This window comes from Plodia interpunctella, chromosome 1 (assembly GCF_027563975.2).
Source record: "Plodia interpunctella isolate USDA-ARS_2022_Savannah chromosome 1, ilPloInte3.2, whole genome shotgun sequence".
NCBI lineage: Eukaryota > Metazoa > Arthropoda > Insecta > Lepidoptera > Pyralidae > Plodia > Plodia interpunctella.
Genome location: NC_071294.1, coordinates 4,180,173 through 4,202,748, shown reverse-complemented (window position 1 = coordinate 4,202,748; position 22,576 = coordinate 4,180,173). Strand labels below are relative to the sequence as shown.

Below are 22,576 nucleotides of genomic sequence, written 5' to 3'. Positions count from 1 at the left end.
CTCTGACAATAATAAAATCATGTGTCAAAACTTTAACTAAGCAGTTTTTTTTTGTTATGAATTAGGTGGTGTACGGCAGAACAGGTATGACGTCACAGTACCGGTGCTCCGTGCTGCACCACAACGCCAGCCCGGCGTGGAGCGACGAGGCCAAGATCCGCCTCCCCGCCACCATCACCCCCCAGCATCATCTGCTGTTCACCTTCCATCACATCTCCTGTGATATCGCCAAGAAGAACGATGCCAATGTGGAGACTTGCATTGGGTAAGAAATTATGGTATTCTTATCATTCTACTAGGGGCCGGCTTCGCTTGAGCAAAACCATGATAAATTATACACTTGAATCTTCCTCTTAAATCACTCTATCAAAAGAACCCGCATCAAAATCCTTTGCGTACTTTTAAACATCTGATACATATGGACAGACAGAGGGTAGCGACTTTGTTTTATACTATGTAATGATAGTGAATAAGACATGACTTTGAATAACAATAAGTTCATTGTATGTTAGACTTTCATGTACAAATTTATAGTCATCTTACTATTATTTTTAAAGAACAACAAATATATTATCTTCAGTTTGTCACTAGAAGATGCAATATCTAACCGAATATCTATAGAATTGTGTAGATAACTCTCAATTTATTTTCCAGCTATGCTTGGGTGCCATTACTGAAGAATGATAAATTCGTCGATGAATTAGTAATCTTGCCAATCGCCACGCATCTACCGTCCGGATATCTTGCTATTCAGCCCTTGGGTCTAGGAAAAGGAGTGAGTTGCATTGCATGTATATTGTGTTGTCGAAGAAAGATTTTATCTGCGAATAATTTAGTTAATCATAATCATCAGCGACGTCTCCACTGCTGGAGCACTGGTCTTCCTTATGGATGGAGATTATTATTATTTGTTTTAATGAGTGGGATATGCTAACACTGATGTCAGAATTTATACAAGTTGCCTGTAAGTTTTTGACATGACTTTAATGCTTTTTTACTGACATAAAAAGTAGCATACACATTAGCGACGACTAAATAGTCCAACTAATAGTTTTATCACGATATTTTCCTTCACCGGAAGTGAAGGCCTATATAAAATAACTAAAAATTACTCAGATTTGTATATACAAGTTAATATTAACTCACGTGGTTGTGTGTGTTGACTCATGTAATGTGATGCAAATCTAAGACTCGATCGCAGGTTGGCGTATTTCACCAGTGTCATACGAGAAAAAATCTCATAAATATTCTCGATTACAATTTTCGAACACGGCCAATTTTCAAACTTATAATTTCCAGAATGCGGGCCCGGAAGTGGTGTGGGTGGAAGCGGAGAAGCAACTGTTTCGTTGCCAGTTGGTGCTGGAGTCCACCGTGGCGACCCGCGACAGCCAGCTGCACAAGCTGTTCAGCCAGGCCGAGCGGCTGCTGCGCTGCAGCGCGCCGAGCTCCTCGCCCGCGTCGCCGCCCTGGAATGACGTCTGCAACGCCCTCAAGGCAGCCCACGCGATCAAACTGAGCTCGCTTATCGCTTTCTTGCCTACGATTTTTAATCAACTTTTTGAGTTAATGGTGAGTAATATTCTTTCCGCGTGTGTGAATGACTGCTCCATATCTTCCCGTGGAAGTCGTACGCAGCGACTAAGATACGTAGCCTATTGGCAACGATAGCAATCCCAGGAGAGTTAACATCTGATGAGACGGTAGTAAAATTTTAGCTGAATATTGAAAAATGTAAATTTTATCTTTAGAGAGAGAAAGGTGAGTAAAGCTGCTTAATTAAAAAAATATATTATCGAAATATTTCATCTCATGTGTTTATTTTCCAGACTTATGAAAAAAGTTACACGCAAGATATGGGCTATCAAATCGTGAAGTTGATTGTGCATTTTGTTCATATGATACACGATTATGGCCGAAAGGACTTACTAGATAGCTATGTTAAGGTAATTTCGATTTTATGTTTTTATTGTAGTCATAATAAAAGTTTTTATTGTAGTCAAATAACTGAGATATTAGTCTCAGCTTTTCCTCAAATTATGTACTAGTTGTACTTCTAAAATCTTGGTTTTTTAACAACGCCGCACACGAAATTATATTTTATTGAAGTTACCGTATATCTAAAGAGTAGAATATAAATGAGGGCGCTGTTCGTAGGCATTTGGGCTGGCAACATTAGGTGCTTAACAGCCATTCCAATGCCATGTGTAACCAATGTTTTTACACAGTTAAAGAGTTTTTTGATCGACCCAAACATAATTGACATTTGACATTTTTTATGATAAATAATAACGTAATTAATTATTGCATGTAAACAATCATTCTAATATTTTATGTTAATATGTTTTTGCATGGCCGGATTAGGCTTGTGTGATGGACAATATAATGTTATAACAACTGATGTAACCACATATATGCAAATAAAGTATTAAGTATTCTGTTTTGTATTCCAATGGAAAAAGACAAAGTTATTTGTTTTTTTTTTACTCTTTATTGACAGACTAGCATTGAGGTAGATATAACATATCATTATGTTTACTTGACTTGCAACTCTGATTAGTTATCAACTTGACAAATCGATATTTTTTTTTTCTTAAATCCTCTTTGTAGTAGAAGTGATAATTCACACCGACAGTGTCGCAGACATAATGTTGCGATTGCGTGCGACACTGTCGGTGTGAACCTATGCTAACACATTAAAATATTACAAAGCATGAAGTACTGATGTAACGCGTTTTGCAGACGCAACCAGTGTTTGGCAGTCTTTATAGTGTTAGTTTATGAATTGCAGTACGTATTCAACTGCGTGGAGTTCAAACTGCACACGGCGCTGACGGCGCCGCTGCCGCAGTTCGCGGGCCCGGGCCAGCAGGACTTCCTGCTCGGACACAAGTTCATGCAGTACTCCAGTTTCTTCTTCGACATCATCGTCAAGAGCATGGCCCAGTACCTCATCAACACTGGGAGAATCAAAGTGAGTAATATAGCTATACTTTCATTATATTATTATACTAGCGAACTGTGAACCGCACTCTAGTAAAACTATAATAAAAAGTACCCTGTGTCACTCCTGAAGGTTTCGTCTGTCTTTGTACCAGATTTCATCAAAATGGGCCCAGTAGTTTATAGTTTATTCATTACAAATAAAAATATATATTCAGATCTTTCTTCTTTATAATATTTGTATGGATATGCGAAAATCTTTCTGTCACAATTTTACGGCTAAACCACTTTGTGATTTGTTTAATTTTTTTTGTTTCGTAGATGCATATTTATTTGTAAATTACAACGAGTTGTAATATGACAATGTTTTGTTTACATAATAAAAATAAACATTTTCGGATATATTCAATATATTTTTTGTATTGTAAAAAATCCATGTGTTCTACTTTGTTCTAGATGTCACGCCATGAGAGGTTTCACTCAGACCTGTTGGAGAATATAGACAAGTTATTCAGTGTGGTGGAGCCAGCATATATACTGCAGCAGCCTATGCAAACACATATTTTTAACAAGAATCTTGCCCTCTTTCTCAAGGTTAGTACTATATAGTGTAATGGTCACCTGTTTTTTTTTTTTTGTAGCATTTAATACGTAAATAAGACTGTTTTTTTTCCGAATTAATAGTTATTTGGAATGTCCAACTTATTAAGGCTCTTTGTACTCCCACACTAGTGTGCTGGAGTTAACAAACCTGTTATATTTAGATCTTGTTTCTTCGAAGTAAAATATTGGAAACATATACACAAATACATATTTTTAAGTTATAAAAAACCTATTTAGCTGCAAAAAAGAGATGGAAGATATGTCTAAACCGCCTTATTATTTTATGTACTTGTTTCAGTCGTGCTTATCATTCATGGACCGTGGCTTCGTGTTCCGCCAGATAAAGAAGTATCTAGATAAATTCAACGCGTGCGACCCCAAGGCGCTGTTCGACTTCAAATTTACGTTCCTGCAAACTATTTGCTCCCACGAGCATTTCGTGCCATTCAACTTGCCACTACAAGCCAATGTTCTTACCAAAGATTGTGATGAAGGTACATACTATTTTGATTTTATTTTGATACTACTAAATTCACTGCTAGCTGCGCCCCGGGGTTTCGCTCCCGTGGGAATTTCGGGATATGTTATTCTGAAATATTAGTTACCTATGTGATATTCCAGGTTATTTTCTACCCGTGTACCAAATTTCATAACAATCGGTCCAGGATAATGCGTGAAGAGGAAACAAAGAAACAAACTTACTTTCGCATTTATAATATTAGTTGGGATTTATAGTCACGTTTATTTATATCTCTATATTTTATTTCATTATTTACAAGTACCACCATTGGTTGATCATCTGGTGACCAGCTTGCTTGTTTTCACAACTTATTATAACTATAAAAAGCTACATAAAGTTAGGGAAAGACTATTATAAAGGCTATAAATTAAAAATAATGATTCCACATTTCAGATCCAGCGAAGCTGTGTCTAACGGAAGAGTTCACTATGCGACATTTTCTTGCTGGGACCCTATTAAAACATGTATGAGTGTAGTCGTTTTTTTACTGAAAACAAATTTTGAGTATAGTAATTAGTAAGGCTTTTTTGAAATGTTGAAAAGGTTTAATTTTTATCATTATTTAATCATTTTATAAAACTAGCGATCCGACCAACCTTCGCAGTATGTTTATAAATCTTTTGGAAAAAATTGTCTAAATAATAGTGAAAACTGCATCAAAATCCTTCGCGTGGTTTAAAGCTTATGTCTAAATTAAATGTTCAAATACATCCCTACTCGAATGCGTTAACATTATATAGTATGAGTGTATGTACATCCCTACTCGAATGCGTTAACATTATATAGTATTTTATTTACCGCAAAAACTCACACATGCCATAACGATTGCGTAGTTAGTATGAGTGTTTTTATTTACCGCAATGAAACATCGGCAATGTATTCCGAATCCGACAAAGTTTGGCAAATTGTTCAATGATATCGTGGAACCGGCATTAAAACAGACAGACGTATTTGTTTTACAACTATACCATGTAGTGTTAATGATAATGGACAACAAAGGATTTCGCATCGAATTAGTCTAATGCCACATTTACACTAAGCCCTATTGGGCAGAGAAGTGAGCATCCCAGTGGGCAGCACGAGCATGTAAATAGGTTAATCGCGCTGTCACTGCTCGGCGCAGTGGCTGTGACAGCGCCAGAAGAAGAGAGAAAGAATAAGAATATGAAGTCTGAGTGTAAATGCTCATTCGCGTCGTTATTGCCGCAGAAGTATTTAGGGAAATATTTCCGGCAGCGGAGAAGTGGCAGCGGCTGAGTGTAAATGTGGAGTAACAAATATATACGGATCAGGTGGAGCAATCGCTGCGAGAGGCCCCGCAGAAGCGGCGGCTGTCGCTGGGCGTGCTGCGCGCGCTGCTCACCAAGCACGAGCACGACGACCGCTACCGCGCGCGCGCGTGTCGTGCGCGCCTGGCCTTGCTCTACGCGCCCTGGCTTACTCTTGTTTTAGGTAAACACGTCCTTACTACAAAACGATGTCTGAAGATAAACGCGAAGCAGTAGTGGTTAAAGTTGGTGAAAGCCACATGAAAATCCGTGCGTTTTGGACAGACAGGCGCGAAAGAGGACTTTGTTTTCTAATATGTAAATAAGGATAACCAGTTACGCCCTGGCTTCGCTCCCGTTAATATTTCGGGATAAAAGCTGCATGGTTATCTTCGACCCATGTACTAAATTGTATCAAAATCAGTCCCAATAGATTTCCCGTGATCGAGTTACAAACATACTTAAAAACATTCAAACCTTTCACATTTATTACAATAAAATTCATCAAAATATTTCTTATTTCACTTTTTTGTCACAGAAAATGCCCACCGTCTCGTAACGAAATCCCTCGCTAGTCCCGTGTTAGAAAACGGCCATGATAAAGTTGACGGCGATCTTACGAATATCAACCTAGCGGTCAATGTGCAGAAGGATGTGACGTCAGCAAATAGCACGCCAAGACGAAACCGATTGACTCTCCACTTTGAACATACGCCAGTCCGAAATTCTGCCCATTTCAAGGACCCACCGGTTATACAAAATCATATGTATGGAAAAGGTAATATATATATATATACTTGAAAAGTCTTTCGAATATACGTGACGTTTTGCCTTTGTTATGTACTGCATCAAGTGTAAATACGTTTGTTTAGTGGAACATATTCAGAAACATTTGCAATAGCCAAAAACATTTTCCCCCAAAATATGCTGATCATTTCTATTTATCATTAAATCACAGTCCACTTATCATTTTCCTTTTACTTTTTTTTCTCATATCCAGAATAATAATTGGATTTATTAATACAATATTGATGCCAAAAATAATGGCGAAAAATCTCATTAAATCAATATTTTTTTCTATGTGACGTTCTTGTTTGTATTGTTTGCTGTGTGCTTGTTTGTACCACGTGCATTTATGTTTGTAGATCACGCAAACAATATGTCACAAAGTTCGCTAGAATCTGTGTCGACTATGTCTGGAGGGGACTCGCTTCCTAGAAATATGGGGCGGCTAGACTTGGCGGAGATTGGGGATCAAGTCAACAGGTGGGTGTTATTTGTGCGTAAATGTTAGAATATGTATGAAAAGTCAACTTTTATCTATTAAACATATAACTATAGCTATTAAACTACTAAGAGAAAATGAAAAATAAAATATTACATAAAAATGTGTGAAATATTAGTAAAATATATAAACGGGCTAAATCTAATTAGTTAAAGTTATAGTATAAAACTATGCGTAAAATCGTTAAGTTTTCATCGATCTTTAAAATCAAGCTTGATTCCTTTAGACAATTAATTTTGCTTTTGAAATTTCAATGAATAATTTTTAGTTGTCTCCGAAGCTACATTTGTCTCCTAATATTTTTTAATTGTGTTGTGTTTACTCTTGTAACAGCGGTTGTGGTCGTATGTGTATGTCCCAGATTTGGTGTGATGTCGCCCGAGGAGGTGCGCGATGTGCTTTTGTGTTTCCTGTTTGTTTTGAAGTACTTAGACGAGGACAGACTGGTGGAATGGTGGAAAACTCACACGCCTGCGCAGCAGCAGTCATTCTTCAATGTGTTAGAGTAAGCATACAAGCCTTGATATTCAAGGAATCGTTAAAATTTTAGTCATGTAATAGCCGAAACCCGAGCCTCCGTTCCCGTAGGAATTTAGAGATAAAATGGGGCCTAATTTGCCCGCGGGCTGAGTTTATTGTAGATGACAACGAAATAAATAATTTAATAATTCATTAAGCTAAAAAAATCTTATTAATATTTAACCCTCATGACAGCCCCCTAGGTTGATTTAAAAAAAAAACATTGCAGTGAAGATAAAAAAGTCCAGTGTAAAACTAAACTTCCCCAATTCTTTTTCAGAATATGCGCCGAACAATTCCAGTACGTAGGCCGTAAAAGGATTCTGTCAGAACTGAAAACGTCTACCCCCGATTGCAACGGGAAGCCTAAACCAATCAAAGCGCGCACGCTACCGGCGCGCATGAGCCCGCCAGATTTCTCCAAAGAACCACCCATCATTGTGGAGAAGAATAACACTGTCAATCGGGAGAATCTCGTTCCTAACACCGTTACTTCAGGTTTGTATCATTTATTAAAATTTGAAGAATATATAATTTGATAGTATTTTACTAGGTGTATATTATGTAGAGCTTAAAAATTTACTACGAATGTCATTTTTAAAAGCTCTATTTGTTTCGGAAATGTTTCAAATCTATTCAGTCTCTGTTTGTCACTAAAATTCAATTGAATTTTATTTACAGTACAGCGATATATCGTCAGAGTTAACAAAAATGCGTCTCTATTGTGTATAGTCAATCGCATGAAACCCTTTACGTTAACTTCATACGATGATAGCGGCGAATTTAGGTGGTTTGATGTGCTGTTGACTGTACCCGTGTTTAATCTTGCATTATTTACTTCCAGAACTAGAATGTATAGCTGAACACACCGTCCTCTCCGCCGCATCTCTCGCCACTGAAGTGGGCCTCACGCTGATAGACCGATGCTGTCTGTTCATGAAGAACTTGGGTGCCGCCGACGGGCTGGCGGTGAAGCCTTACCTCAAGCTTCTCCAGTTTCCTCAGAGCGAGACGCTGTACAAGCATCTGTTCGCGGCACTCAGGGCTTACATCAACCAGTTCTCAGAAACGCTGTTTGAAGGTACTTCATTGCCTATGTTTTATCTTTATGCTATTGGGGACATTCATACTAATTCATTTTGATATGAATATTGAGCCGGGTGGTAGTGAGCAAGATTTATTTATTTATTCACAACTTACATCTATCTTTACAGGCTAACCCAATTCGATAGATTCGAAGATTGTCGGTCAAGGCTTTACAAATTCACATGAATTTGTAAAGCCTTTACCTTCGAATCTATCGCTCATACAACTTTTTTTTTATAACACATAGTTTAAGCTGATTCTGTTCTTAAAACTGTTGACGGAAGGTGCAGTGACCATAATCTCATTGAGTTTGTTCCAGACTCGAACTACACGATATGCGATCGATTTATATAAAATATAAATTTATCCTATTTTGGTTTCACAGGTGGCAGCACATTATGCGCAGGAGTAGTAAGCGCGGTAGTAAAATTATGCGAAGCACGGGCCGCGTGGTTACGAAGAGAAGCCGCGGCGGCACTGTACCTACTCATGCGCGCCAATTTCCAACATGGCGCCGGGGGAAATCTCACTCGCGTTCATTTACAGGTATTTTATTTATTTAGCTTTCCAATGTTGTAGGTTTTGGGGTTGTACACCGTTTCCTGATAAGAGTATCTGATTAATATGTAACATATCGAACAGATAGCGTCAAAAAATATTTCACAAGTCTTGGATAGGACTAATTGGAAAATAACTTTTATCTAACAATTAATTTATCTTTCAGCTTACAATATAATATTTTATAAATCATTATAAATCATTTTTTAAACCAATATACTTACACGTTTCTGCTCACAACATTAGGGCGGTAATATGGTGCCATTTAGATTAATTTGACATAATGTATTCTTTTCGAAGCCACAATATTATTTTTTAAATATAACAAAACTAACACATATTTTTATATATTTTTTTATTTAGGTTATAATAGCAGTGTCCAAACTGCTCGATAACTCAACGGCACTCAACTGCAAGCGCTTCCAAGAATCTCTATCTGTGATCAACTGCTTTGCGACCGGCGACAAAGCTATGAAAGGAACCGGTAATTACATTATATTTATGTATTTATTTTAACATACGTAACTTTTCTAATCTTATTCTGGTCATTACAAATATTCGAAGAAATACATAGAATGTGACCGCTGCTTCTGCTCTCGTGTTGAGTGTCAAAAGTCAATCAAGATAAAAAGATCACACAAGTCACAATTTCGGAGTCGCCAAGGCCTTCTAGTCTCGTCGTTAATGCATAAAGCATCATCATCATTAAGTCATTTAATAAACGTCCCCACTGCTGCGGCACATGCCTATGGATGTACGTACAGCGCCTACGGAATGTATCATGACGTTTCTTCCTATGAATCCGCATTTGTTTCTGTCTCTTTTTAGCAGACTAATGTTAAAAAGGAAAGAAAAACATACGTTGGGACGGTGCGGGCATTAAAGAAGCAGACACACCCATCTTGGAAAGTTTTTATAAATGTGCTTATTTTATTGCAGGCTTGTCAAACGAAGTTGCTGAGCTAATGAGGCGTGTGCGCACTGTTGTTGGCGCACGAGCGAGATTGGCTGGTGGGGGAGGATCGGGTAAATGTGCTTTTCATTTCTTGTGCTAGTAAAGTTTGACATATTATGATTGGATGTAAGCCGCCTAAAATTAGATTTTAATCTTCATCGTTTATTTTAAGGTCTAGAATGAACACTGTTTCTATGAATTTCTTATTTGTTCAAGAGCATACAATAAAGTCTCATAAAGTAACATTTTCTACAGTAGTAAAAAGTAAATATTCATCTAATCAACTTACTTGCAACTTAAAGTTAATTTTTAAATTGACTTCGCGAATCTGTTTCGCGCCACTAGTATCGTAATGAAAATTAGCGTTATTCCCACTAGTTCTACTTCGCTATCTTTAGCTGTTATTGCTCAGTAGAACTAGGTAACAAACCGAAAATTAAGCATGATACCTCATTTATCTTTGGTAACCCAATTATAACTTATATATTATATTTATACGTTATATTTCCTCTTGTTAATTAGGTAATAAAGTGTATATCTATCTATCCTATATCCAGGCGGAGTGCAATTGGCAGAGTTGCAACACGCGTTAGCGGCGTCATGTCGCGCGACGCCGCGCCTGCGACACGCCTGGCTGGCCACGCTCGCCGACCACAACGCACGGCTACACGACCATGATGAGGTAATGTCCACATAGTTGCCACAGAAGACGAAACCTACTTGTTTAGACCAAAAACAAAGGAAAAAAGCTAGCGTAGCCTAATGAGATGGTACGTCTCGTACGAAACGGCAAAACAGGCGTACAGTGATGAGGATGCACTACAGCTGGCTCACCCGAGCGACCTGTTTGTTTATACCAAAGTCAAAGGAAATTTAAGACAGCTTAGCCAAATTAGATAGAACATTCCTACACTACTTCCCAGACTCATACAAAGCGGCCACTAAACCGGGCTCGCAATAAGGGACAAAAGATATTAGCTCTTTGTCCAGTTTCTTCTCATATTTCTAATACGTTTCTGTCATCATGCCAATGTCTATAATTTTCCCTATCTACTGTACCAACGAACTTAATAAAATGTATTGTCGTTAGAAAAGTTAGATTTCACTGGCTAAACAAAATAATATTTGCAGGCGATGTGTTGCCAGTTGCACATAGCCGCTCTGATAGCAGAGTACTTGAAGTTGCGCGGCACACAGACGTGGGGCTCGGACGTATTCGAAGAGATCTCCAAGAACATACCGCGAGACGAGACTGGGCTAAAAATCGATGAAGGTGAGTGTTTACCTTTTCTCCCATAGCTTTATATGATCTATTTCAAAATAGAAGATACATTTTCGGTACACTCACTTGGAACTTGATTGTTAGGGATAGTCATCCGCTTCTAAGTTATATATCATTAATATCTATGTATTAGCTCTAAGCGGCAAATATAATCGTTTAATGAATAGGGTAATGAAGGGTAGGTTGATGTGCTGTTTACCGTACATCAGTTACATATTATGTAGACCATAAATTGGTTATTAGTTACATACTATGTAAAACATAGACAAAAGTAAAGACGAAATTAAAGAATAATAAACATCGAATCTGACTCGCTCGTTAGCACAGTTACTGGGGAGAAGTAAAACCACTGTTACTGCAATGACACTTTATTTCTTTGTCCATTGAGACTTATTTAAAATAGGCACAGCCTTAGTCCTTTCGTTATTAAAATTATAATAACTAAAATTACGCGTGCTTTAGGGCACGTGCAATACAGTATAATTAACTGCGCAACAATACTTTATGCACTTTCATAGTCCAGTAATCATCAATAAAAGAGACCACACATATTTTTTTAAAAACGGCCATGTACTTTTTCTTAAGTTGTGCAAACTTGAATTCATATATCGATTCACAATTCTTTCATATTTTTAATTTTTTGCCAGTTACTCAATGATAGTTGAAAGAAAAGTTAACGAAATATTTATCACATATTGGCAGCCTGTTCGGAAACCAGCGTGCAATCTTTCTTGTACTCTTGCGTAATTATATGTTTGGATAGTTCTATGAAAGTTTCCAATGGACATAGTGTGTTACAGCCTGGTACTTCCATGAGTCGCGGCTCTGCTGAGTCGTCATCCCAATAATATATCTGGAAGTCAACAGTTTAGAATCATTCTCCTCAGAAATCGATTTTTCTATTTCTGATTTGAATGAAGAGAAAATGTGAGTAAATCTTGCCCTCGATATCCTAGGGAAAATAGTAACAGTAAAATAGCAATGTATGATATCCCCTTGATATTGGGTCTCTCCAGGAAATTTTGTGTGAACACGACTCTCACTCAATAACTGTAGTCGTAAAATTCACATGTAGAATAACATGTAGAAGTGTCACACTCGATAAGAAGAATTGTTAGTTTATAAAAAACTTCAAAGAACAAGCCAGATAATAATAACTAGATAGAAGAATAGAAAACTGTATACAGTATTCGAACAGTAATTAAGAATGTGTGTCACCGTAAAATTATGATCAAACTCCTCTAGCTAGAATATAAACCTTAACCAAACATTTAGTAATATTTGAATAATTTACCTTAAAACCGAACCTCTGTTCGTCAGTCAAAGCATTCTGATCCTTCTTCCCTTGCGCAGAAGGCATTCTTTCGTGTAGCTCGAACAGCAATGCCGCCCCCGGGTCGGGTAGACGCGGCGGGGGCGCCACACACGCGGCAAGCAAAGCTGCCACCGTCACGGGCGTGCCCGTTCGCACGATCACGCGCGGCGTGGGCGCACCCGTTGTAATTGATGCTGCTTCCTTTATTATCTGTTGTAAAAGGGCACCTAAAGAAAATAAAATACTATTTATTGCATATATCGAAATCTCATATGCATAAGACTTTAGGCTGTTTTGTATATTTTTGATAAAATTGTGATAAAATAATATTCTCAATACCTATTCTAACTTGCCTTCGATAAAGATAAAAGTGATCTAAAGACGATCCTCGAATTGTAGATGGCAACGATCGATTTATGATTTTATTGAAGTAACAATGTCAAATAATTTAAATCTGCCAATGTAAGGCAATTGGCCTCTATACGTCTTAAGGCCTGTATCTAAATGTTCAATTAAAAATATTATGTCAAATAAAGATGAACATGTCGGGAACGCGTGCAAGACGACCGTGCGAAGTGGAGATGAAAAAGGCGTGATCTGAGCTGCGACGTTCAACGGCTGAGGAAGGGAATAAACTCAGATTAGAAAGAGAAACGTCAGGAACGCCTGCAAATGCAAGTTAGACTTATGAGCTACTTATCATTTATGTCGATATACATACATATTACATTTAATATTGGTTGGCGAATAAATAATATGAATATATAGGGTTTAGGCCACACCCTCTACTCTACTCACTATTACACAGCTTTTACAGGTAGAGGAATTAATATCCCAGACGCTAATGTAGCCAAAATTTCTTTAAAGTGGCGCTTTTAAACTTCATATATCGGCCATTTTATTCTTAAATTCATTTTCAAAAACTAAATACTTACCACCACTGAGTTTCCGCAGTAAATTATTGTGGAACATCATGGAGTACTCCAACCTGGCGATGTCCATCAGCCTTCTCTTGACATACTTAGCCCACTTCGGGTTCGCCACTTTGATATCATCCTGCAAACAGCAGCAGTAACAGATGTGTTAGACATTTGTATAGTATGGCTCCCGACATAGAACAGGACCACTCCATTTCGTACGAGTTGACTAAGGGATAAAACGCCCTAAGAGCTGATAGGCAGCATTAGTACTCATAAAATCAAAACTGAATTTAAAACAATGATTAAGGCTTATTCTGTACGCATCGCACGTAACACGTTCAGATGGAACAGAGCTTGTGGTACACTTTATCAATTTAAATGATTTTCTTTGCGTGTAGTAAAAATGTATCTGTTGCTAGGAGAACTAAATATTAAAGAATACGACCTGTATAATGAACAAATTATTCAAATAGTAGGCATCTTGCGGTGTGCTGAAGTTGGTTGATGTGAGATGCGCTATCCTGACGAAAAGGTCCCGGTAGGGAGTTAGGAAACCTTCGTTGATGAATGCCTTTAGTATTCGCTGCTTCTCTTGGTTGTAGCGAGGGCAGTTCTCGTGGTATAACAACTGAAAAAACCATTTTATAAATCTTCTATGCGTTCTAAATTGATGCTAAATTATATTTACAAGTATTGTTTATGAACTCGTCAACAGTATCTGGTATTTGTATTAAATATATCTCATTGCTATTTCCCAAGTAAAATCCTTAAAAACAATTACATACTTACAAAGTCGTTACTCGGATGCGGGTAAGTGTATGGCACTGGTTGCCATACTAGTGTTTCATTCCAGATCTGTGGCTCCTGGGGCGGCCATAGTCCTGCCGCTATTAGCAGAGCCGTCATCTTGCTCAGGTCCGTGTCAGATGCTATGACGATGCTTTTATCTGTCAATAATTTTTATTTTAAAAATGGAAGTTCGTGTATGTATGCTTTAAAGATCCCTTTAAGAAATTTTGGTAGTGTTACTGGCAACTAATGCACAGAAAAAAAGGAATTAAATAATATTGGTTAATCTCTTCCATTTACATACCAGCTTCGTAATAAGGCCCCAAGAATTGGTTGTATCTCTTCCTAAGTAATGCGCCCATTTCGAAGGTTAGCATTTTGCCTTCCTGTAACAATGTTAGAATATATTTAAGCAAAAACAGTAAGCAATATTGGCGGTGTCTAGCTTTACTATATCGCTTAACGCATATCGTTGACCCATCGGCCGTCGATGAATAATAAAATTATCTATTTTTCCTATAATCAAAATGTAAAATAACATTTATAATGCTTTGTTCAACCTTTCCATAAGTGAGTAGTATAGTGACGTGCATACGACAGACCATATATCATTATTAATCTGTGACGGCTATCTGCGTCTCGGCTCCCTCCGCTGTTTAGCACCTTGCGACCTTCAGGAATCGCCTCCCGTCTGTGAATAGACCAGGAAGTAAACACTTCGAAACGCATTTGTTTTGTGCCATTGTCCCTCCTCTGTAGGAAATAACCCTGGCGTAGTCACTAGTGTACATTTTTATTCTATTAACTGTAGTAGATTTTGGCCCTGTGTTTCGCTCATAGTAAGCTATGAGTACCGACTCGAATATATTAGGAGTAAGGTTTTTGCGAGGTTATATAATAAACAATAAATATTAGAAAATATTATCGTCACTTCTATGTATATGATCATCATGCACGTCAAGAAAATCGTGAAAAAAGAATGTGATGCAATGCGTTTATTTGCAAATCTAAAGTGCAATTATGCAAGTTGACGATTTGTATAGACCATTGTGGGCATGTGATAAAGGCCATCCCCATCTATGCAGGAACTCAATTTATATGCATCGTAATTTTTTGTATACCCCGTGGCCAATCCGTCACGGCTAAATGACATGGAGGAAGTACGGTAAATAAGTCACCATTGTTGGAAACAAGAGCTCTGGCGGTTCCCATGAGATTGTTAGACTAATTTTATAACCATACTACAAAACATTCTTAAAACTAATGTATGTTTTGCAGAAAAACGTTGCAGTTGCCACCTGTCGCGTTTGTCTATCTGTATGAACGAGATAAACTCAAAACCTAGCGGACAGATTTTTGTACAATTTTCACCAATAGATAATATAGTAATTCCTGAGGAAAATTTAGATATATAATTTATTATGGTTATACTCTAAGCTTTTAATTTTTATTTGACTTTGAACTGACTTACATTCGTCATAGCGCCGGCGCCGTACGGTGAAAATACATGGTCCGGTGGCGGAGCCCCGAGCATGGCCAGTTCCTTCTCGCTCGGAGTGCGTTCTCCATGCGACATTAACTGTACAATACATTACAATCTCGTAAATAAATAATTATTTCTTCTTTTCGAGTGTGTTATTGCTAACACTGTTAGATTGTATTCAAGTCACCAAAAGGCATCTGACATTACTTATACGACTACCTACCGACATCTAGTGGCAAGTAGTGAACTTAAACTGTCAACTTGTTCGCCGAATTGGCGGATTCGGCATACATTGCTGGTTACGTTGTGATAAATAAAAACATCGCATATATATGATAAAAACATCGCATACACACTAGGCAATGTTTATCCGCGTCGGCATATGTCTGAGTTTGGCGTATAGCGTGTAGCCTGCATTAGACACGTGAGTGTCACTGCCATTGCCACAGCCATCAAAACGTTGTAGCTGCTGCCACGCTGTTAGAGATTAGATAAGAACTTTTGCACCAATGCGCCTGGAAACTGTTTGAGCGTGCATGTGCAATCATTGCAGATGCACTACAATATCAGCAACATAGGTCTTTGTTTTTTTGATGATCTTCTTAGCACCCGGGTTATTTGTTAATGTTAATAAAAAGGACATATAAGAAAAATGGTTAATATATTTGCATGAAATCACTCACCACATGGACTTGGCGCAGTGCTGTGACATCAACAGTGCTATCTTTCATTAATATTACAGCTACGAGGGCTGTAAATGAAACGTAATTAATTAAATTTTATGTAATCCAGCACAACCTATAAAGTTAGCTAGAAAGATACAATTCACAAAAATAGAAACAAGTGGATACTACCCAATATTGTCAGCATTACCGCCATCTACATGCCTGCTATATATATATATGCATTGTTTTAAATTCTGTTTATAATATTATGATATACGATGCGGCCTCCCGCCACCATCGGCAATGCTGTCGCCGTCCCCGCCGGCTCGGTAGACTCATCCTCACGGCCCTCCTCACAATTTGATGTGTATCTAGCTATACTCACTGGCGATGAGCAACACGCCAACCAATACGCCGATGCAGCAGCAAACATGCTCGATGCGGCCGCCCGCCACCATCGGCAATGCTGTCGCCGTCTCCGCCGGTTCTGTAGACTCATTCTCGCGGCCCTCTTTCCTTCACAAACAATAAATCATCACTTCTTTTAGACCGACCTCCGCCATAGGAGATGAGATGTGTGAATTTCGCCATAAACGCTTTATATCTTTACAGCCCATATAGATCACGCGTTGACTTGATGCAAGCATGCAAAGGTTGACACGGAATTTTGGAACAACTAGTTATATTCATTTTAACTGTCCTTTTATTTGTCGCAAAATTGGTAAATGTAATATTTCTAATAATATATTAAACAACAGATACATATTAAACACGCATACCTTTTTTATTTTCCAGACGTTTCAAACCTTGTTATGCAACGCGAAAGTTTAAAAGTCGTTATATTTCTAATTTATTAAATCGTAATTTAATATTAGAAGTATTTTTAGTTTGAAGTCTTTTATTTATTAGAGAATTGATTATTTTTGTTGATTTGTGTTTAATGCACTATGTCAGTGGCAATTGATGTACAAATCAAATAATTAATTACATGTTTAAATTCTGATTCTTGTTTCTAAAAAGAAAACTTACATTTTCCGTTGGTCAGCACGTCTACATATTGAGCCTAAATCCGACCGCCTTCCGCTAATCCGCGTTGCATATTCTGATTTTAACTTGTCATTTAAGTACACAAACACATACGACAACACCACTTTGAAGTGCACAAAACTCGAAGCGGTGTTCCTCGGAATACGGGCATCGGGTACTGGACCTCACAGATTCACGGTCGCCGCGACCTGCTCAGATGATTAACTTTAGCCAATCGATTGTGCCACGGTACAGTCGCATACAAAGCACACTGACAACAACAATGCGCGATTTAAATTGTATCTCCAATGGCAAAGAGCCGGTATTCACGGTCGACTTTGTCAAATAAAACCGTAGCCGTTTCAGATGGGGCACCTAATAACATGCGCTGTGTCTTTCATTGTTATTGTATGTATTGTTGGAACTTTTTTATCAATTTCTATATGGTTGAGGATATCTACGGTTAAACACCTTGCGTGAATCTAAGAAAATCTAAGGCAATATAATCATTTAACTAAATGTAATAATTTCCAAAATAAATAGTTTTTAGATTAAATTGATTTTGCAATTGAATAATGCGAATTAAATACGCTACGGTTGGAAATAAAAATTATGAACACATTTTTGAGTATTGAGAAATAATCAAGTACTTATATGATTAGTAATTTCAGAAAAAGGTATTTATGTATGACATTAGTCAACTATAAACGTAGGTTTTGAACTTAAAGACTTAAATCATGACGATGAAATAATTTTCGTTAATTTTAAACTTTAATACACAACATACAATGTTTAAAAGTACAATAGGTACATACTTACTTGCTGCAAAATATACTAATTGTTTTTACCATGTTCTAAATATAAAAATGCAGTAGTATTTCTGTCTACGAAAATAATTTGACACACATGTGCAGTCTGCCTGGCTCTAGATATAATAATGACACTGGCAGGTTGTCTATTTACAACTGAACCTATTATCAAGAAAAAGGTTTAGATAAACTAATTAAATATTATCACAAACCTAACAAAAGTATCAAATGATGGTGATTGAAGTGACGAATCTGGTTCATATCTCCAAAACAAATAGCTACACGCAATGTAAATAGTTCTTAATTTTTATGATAAACAAACAGGTGCGATTTTTTATGGTATATTCTTCCTCATATTTCAGAACTTTGTCATTGTCAGTATTAAATGTAGTTCCAACTACATACATATATAACGTGATCGTGATCGCTCAATACTTTGACAGTGATATACTTTAGGTGGTAGGGTAGTTAATCCATTTTATAATTTATTATTATATTTCATATTTTTATTTATGAGTACTATATATTCATTATTATTTCAGTTTAGGATTACAAAAGTTCCTTAGGAGTTATTTGATTGGTTCCCTAAATACTTAGATCAATAAATATGTATGATGATGAAATAAAGTAAATTTTATCATAACCCATAGTGTTACATGGTGTATTCTTTATTTAGTTATAGTATCATTCCCATACAAACCTAATACCAAAATATTATTGTAAGCGTGAATGTTTCAACACAAATATCTGGTTTGAACTTAGACCGTATTAACCTAGCTTTCTATTCAAACATATTATTGTTTCTAAGTTTATTCAGTATTCATTTCTTAATAAATAATTTATTTATAATAATTTTAATAACCAAACTACGTTCGATTTATTAAAAAAAAACACTTTTAAACTTCACAGCCTTTACTCGTCAACAATCATTCATTGAAACTAATTACGTAACATTTATCCATTAGACAGCTGTACAGTACTGTTTCTTAAATTCGTCATGAGACATCAGAGTGTCGGCCACTAATGATGAGAAGGTGTCGTAGTCGCATAGAAGATTGCCACCGCACCCTTGCACAGGGAGCAGTTCGGCGGGCCCGCCGGCATCTTTTGCATATGGGGCCTGGAAATAAAAATACAAATTGTATTATGGCCACAAATTTAGATTTCATTATTCTTTAAATATGTGTTTAAAAAAAGAACTTTATTTCAGAATATTTACAGAGCCTTATTTCGGGGATTGTTTTTCCTTTCTTTTTCTCTATTTAAGTTTTACTATCCACCTCCCTCTACAAAATTCGAGCCGTCGGGATTTTCTTTTTATCAACAAAGAAAACTCACCCTCATCTTGTGATGATATTGCGTTTCAGGGTTTTCTTACTCGTGAGAATTGGAGGTTCAAACGAAGGCATTTCACTTTTAATAACTAAAATTGTCCTAAAACCCACCGCAACAACAAATTCCCCTGTGGTGTTCCTCCTCCTGAGCTCTAATGAGAAGGTGGAGCCGTAACTAGGCTGATGAGGCACGAACACCCTAGTGGCTGCCATCAGGGCGGCCACGTTGTTCTCGTGTGCCGAGTACAGACGCAGCTTTGGCTGGTCCTCGTAGCCTCTGATTGCAGCGTTCATCGCGTCCATTATCTCCTGCATCAGTACTCCTGGTTCACAAATAATATTTATTTATTTACAAAGTAATAACTATCTTGTTATTCCCTTAAAATCAAAATGAAAACTTTATTCGTAAAAATGGTGTGTTAAACTTAAGTTGCTTATTTTGTTACCCAATACCTTACACTCACTCGTCTTTTTAAGAAACAATTTTAGCCATATATTTCTCTTGAAAACAATTAGGAACCTCGTTATAACATAACATCAGACCTAGTAATGACTGTCATTCATCTAGTAATTACTGTCTTTCGTCTCATGTTTTAACGAGACATCTAAGAATTCATGTAAAATTCAAGGTCGCTCTTAAGAACGTCCATTTATCTATAGACGTTATTCCTTTTCAATACACATTATTTATTTACCTGCTGCTATCTTCTTCAGTTCTGTATTGTAATACTCCACGGCGTATTCAATTTTAGTTAGCTGTTGAATCTGTGGCATCACAACCTGTGCCCATTTTGGTGGTTTGATTCCAACATTGTCCTACAACATGCAAATTATATCGACCTTTATTAGATACTTGGTACCTAGCGGAAGGTCATTGTCAATCACTAGACAAGTGTGCGGGTAAGCAAGTATATAAGACTAGCTATTGCTTGCGATTCCGTACGCTAACATTTCATTTACTCTCGTTGCCGTGGAAATTTCGAAGTGTCCTCTCTTAGTGCTTCCCTATATCTACATCCTAAGAAGTTTTTGTCAGCTACAGAAGTATTTGATACATGTGATAATAATGATGATAATTGATTACAAGTTAAGAAATGAATGGATGTAATATGGAAGGATGGATAGTAAAGACACTTTAAATATAAGATTATTGGTTTTTATACATATAAATTAGGAGATTTTGTTTGCTTTGAAGGCGCTTAACTCTGAACTACTGGTTCGAATTAAAAATTGAAATCCTTTTTTATAAGTTTGAAATGTGTAGTTGTATTTTCTGTTTCTTGTGCGTAATAAGGATTAGGTATTGTAAATATTTTGACCGCCAAAGATCCCACGGAAACTGCACGATAAAAATTGTAGTTTTTATGCAATTTATAGGTACATAGTAGGTACATACCAGTGTTTGGAAAAGGTTATCTAAATTAAATGTATCTAGACAACTTGTGATGTTGCTTCCAGTCTTCTCGGATAGATAAGAAAAGACTTTTTCGTAGGGTCTCACCCATGCTTGGATTTTAGGCGTCTCTTCATACACTTGAGCCCTTTTCTTGAGATAGATAGAATTATACCAGTATAACAACTGAAATTATCATAACATATTTAGTTTTACTCATAATATAGATACGAAATAAGTTCCATAAAATAAATCTATAATAATGTATTATGTATATATAAAAATATGTTGTAATTAGAGGATGCTATAAAACAAAATACTTGCCGAAAACAAGATTTTTTTCCACCATGAATGATACTTACATCATCAACGTTAGCATCTAGGGTATTATATGGCACTGGCTGCCAGTCCAAGTTTATGTTCCATTTTTGAGCAGGCATCGGTGGGTACATGGCGGCTAGAGCTGTCAGCGCCGTCATTTTGGTCCGGTCGTAGTCTGTGGTTCTGACCACTACTTCATCGGGGAGGTACAGCCGCGATATGAAGCCATCGTATCTATCCCTTAAGTATTGCCCGATCCGGTATCCGCACTGCTTCCCTTTCTGATTTAATTGTGACGGTTGAATACAATTTTAGTACTTTTTAATTACTTGATGACTTACAATGATTAATCTTAAATAACTGTGGTAAGATAACTATTAATTAAAGTGACAACAATTACGGCTATTCATTATCCTGATGAATGGCTTTTAGAAATGCAGAGCACTTTTGTGGTAATAAAATTCTTATCATGTTTTATTTAAATTAAGTTTTTATCATACTTACATTTGTGAGTGCCTTCATTCCGTAAGGAAAGAATACATCTTTATGATTTTCTCCCTTTGTAAGCAGGTCTAATTCTTCCTGATCCGGCGTGCGGTCACCATGTCGAAATATCTTAAAAGAACAAAACATTGTCTTGTAAATATTTGAGTATGTCGTGGTAGTAAACCTGAAAATAATAACATCTTATACAGGTAGGAGTGCATTGCATATCCGATGACTTATCTCACGTGCACTATACGATATGCATGATTGACCCGCGATCCTGATTGAATGAACGATCCGCGATTCATGTAGGAAGTGGGGGACACGTATATCGGGCGTGACCTCAAGTTTCAATGGCGAAATTGTTTGCACGGACGTACCACAAATGCCGCTAACAGTTCGGTGTCGTCCAAGTGGTCGGGCATGTCTAGTGCGGCGGTGTGTTCGACGACGAGCCCTGCCGTGGTGGCGTCCAGCCCCCAGGCTAGCGTGGCCGCGAATGCTATCACCACATACACAGCGCGCATTTTCCCCCTGCGTATATACGAGTGCTCGCTCCCGCCTAGCACGAGGAGACGGCGGGCGCGCCGCGTGCTGATTTCGACTGCGATGAGCCAAGCTTCCGCTCCGCTTATATCGAGATATATAGAATAATCAACTCTGCCGCTATGAATACCTTTATACAGGTGAAATACTCCAGCGCGGCACTTTTATTGCCGTATCGCGTGAACGACGTTCTCGATGTTATCTCTGTTTATTTTAACAATAATGTCAATGCTAATGATTGAATTGGAATGGTAATTGTTGAAATATCAACAGTTGTACAAGCGTTATAATTTTTTTAGATTTATTTTAGAACAGAATATTTACTTATCATTGTAGACAAAAATTGGGAAATTAGAATCACATACGCCGTTATTTCTTCACTTTTTTGTATTTCTAAAAAACACTGTAGTAACAAAAAAAAAGCTTTAATATACATTATAGTTGCATTTTAGGATGTTGACAAAAACAAC

General features: G+C 37.2%; 2 protein-coding genes across 2 annotated transcripts in view; one reads left to right on the top strand and one right to left on the bottom strand.

Moving 5' to 3' along the window:
* Ziz (Zizimin) overlaps window positions 1-22,576 on the top strand; it is a 36,032-nt gene that overhangs the window by 7,804 nt on the left and 5,652 nt on the right. Inside the window, exons 11-29 of the mRNA XM_053769219.2 lie at window positions 66-265; window positions 655-775; window positions 1,300-1,572; window positions 1,830-1,946; window positions 2,792-2,974; window positions 3,400-3,537; window positions 3,845-4,040; window positions 4,460-4,530; window positions 5,359-5,518; window positions 5,873-6,112; window positions 6,480-6,600; window positions 6,981-7,124; window positions 7,419-7,636; window positions 7,983-8,219; window positions 8,610-8,770; window positions 9,146-9,266; window positions 9,722-9,808; window positions 10,295-10,419; window positions 10,869-11,010. Coding sequence (XP_053625194.1) covers window positions 66-265; window positions 655-775; window positions 1,300-1,572; window positions 1,830-1,946; window positions 2,792-2,974; window positions 3,400-3,537; window positions 3,845-4,040; window positions 4,460-4,530; window positions 5,359-5,518; window positions 5,873-6,112; window positions 6,480-6,600; window positions 6,981-7,124; window positions 7,419-7,636; window positions 7,983-8,219; window positions 8,610-8,770; window positions 9,146-9,266; window positions 9,722-9,808; window positions 10,295-10,419; window positions 10,869-11,010 — 3,055 coding nt within the window. The remainder of the gene's footprint in view (window positions 1-65; window positions 266-654; window positions 776-1,299; window positions 1,573-1,829; window positions 1,947-2,791; window positions 2,975-3,399; window positions 3,538-3,844; window positions 4,041-4,459; window positions 4,531-5,358; window positions 5,519-5,872; window positions 6,113-6,479; window positions 6,601-6,980; window positions 7,125-7,418; window positions 7,637-7,982; window positions 8,220-8,609; window positions 8,771-9,145; window positions 9,267-9,721; window positions 9,809-10,294; window positions 10,420-10,868; window positions 11,011-22,576) is intronic.
* Window positions 11,372-22,235, bottom strand: LOC128683517 (uncharacterized). The gene is made up of 17 exons (XM_053769240.2): window positions 21,941-22,235; window positions 21,579-21,689; window positions 21,116-21,355; window positions 20,757-20,939; window positions 20,056-20,176; window positions 19,472-19,683; window positions 18,990-19,146; window positions 17,221-17,401; window positions 16,577-16,707; window positions 16,210-16,277; window positions 15,515-15,622; window positions 14,348-14,429; window positions 14,044-14,201; window positions 13,700-13,882; window positions 13,270-13,390; window positions 12,314-12,561; window positions 11,372-11,872 (listed from the first exon to the last, which is right to left on the bottom strand). Exons 1-17 carry the CDS (start codon window positions 22,085-22,087, stop codon window positions 11,708-11,710), a joined length of 2,616 nt encoding a protein of 871 aa, XP_053625215.2. The 5' UTR covers window positions 22,088-22,235; the 3' UTR covers window positions 11,372-11,707.

Excerpts from the sequence above, each read along its gene's own strand:
- LOC128683517 (XM_053769240.2), bottom strand. The coding sequence starts at position 22,087 with ATGCGCGCTGTGTATGTGGTGATAGCATTCGCGGCCACGCTAGCCTGG. Across the intron at positions 20,940-21,115 it reads TAGATGCTAACGTTGATGAT|TTGTTATACTGGTATAATTC; the intron begins GTAAGTATCATT and ends TGATAATTTCAG. Across the intron at positions 16,708-17,220 it reads CGTGCTGACCAACGGAAAAT|GAAAGAGGGCCGCGAGAATG; the intron begins GTAAGTTTTCTT and ends TTGTTTGTGAAG.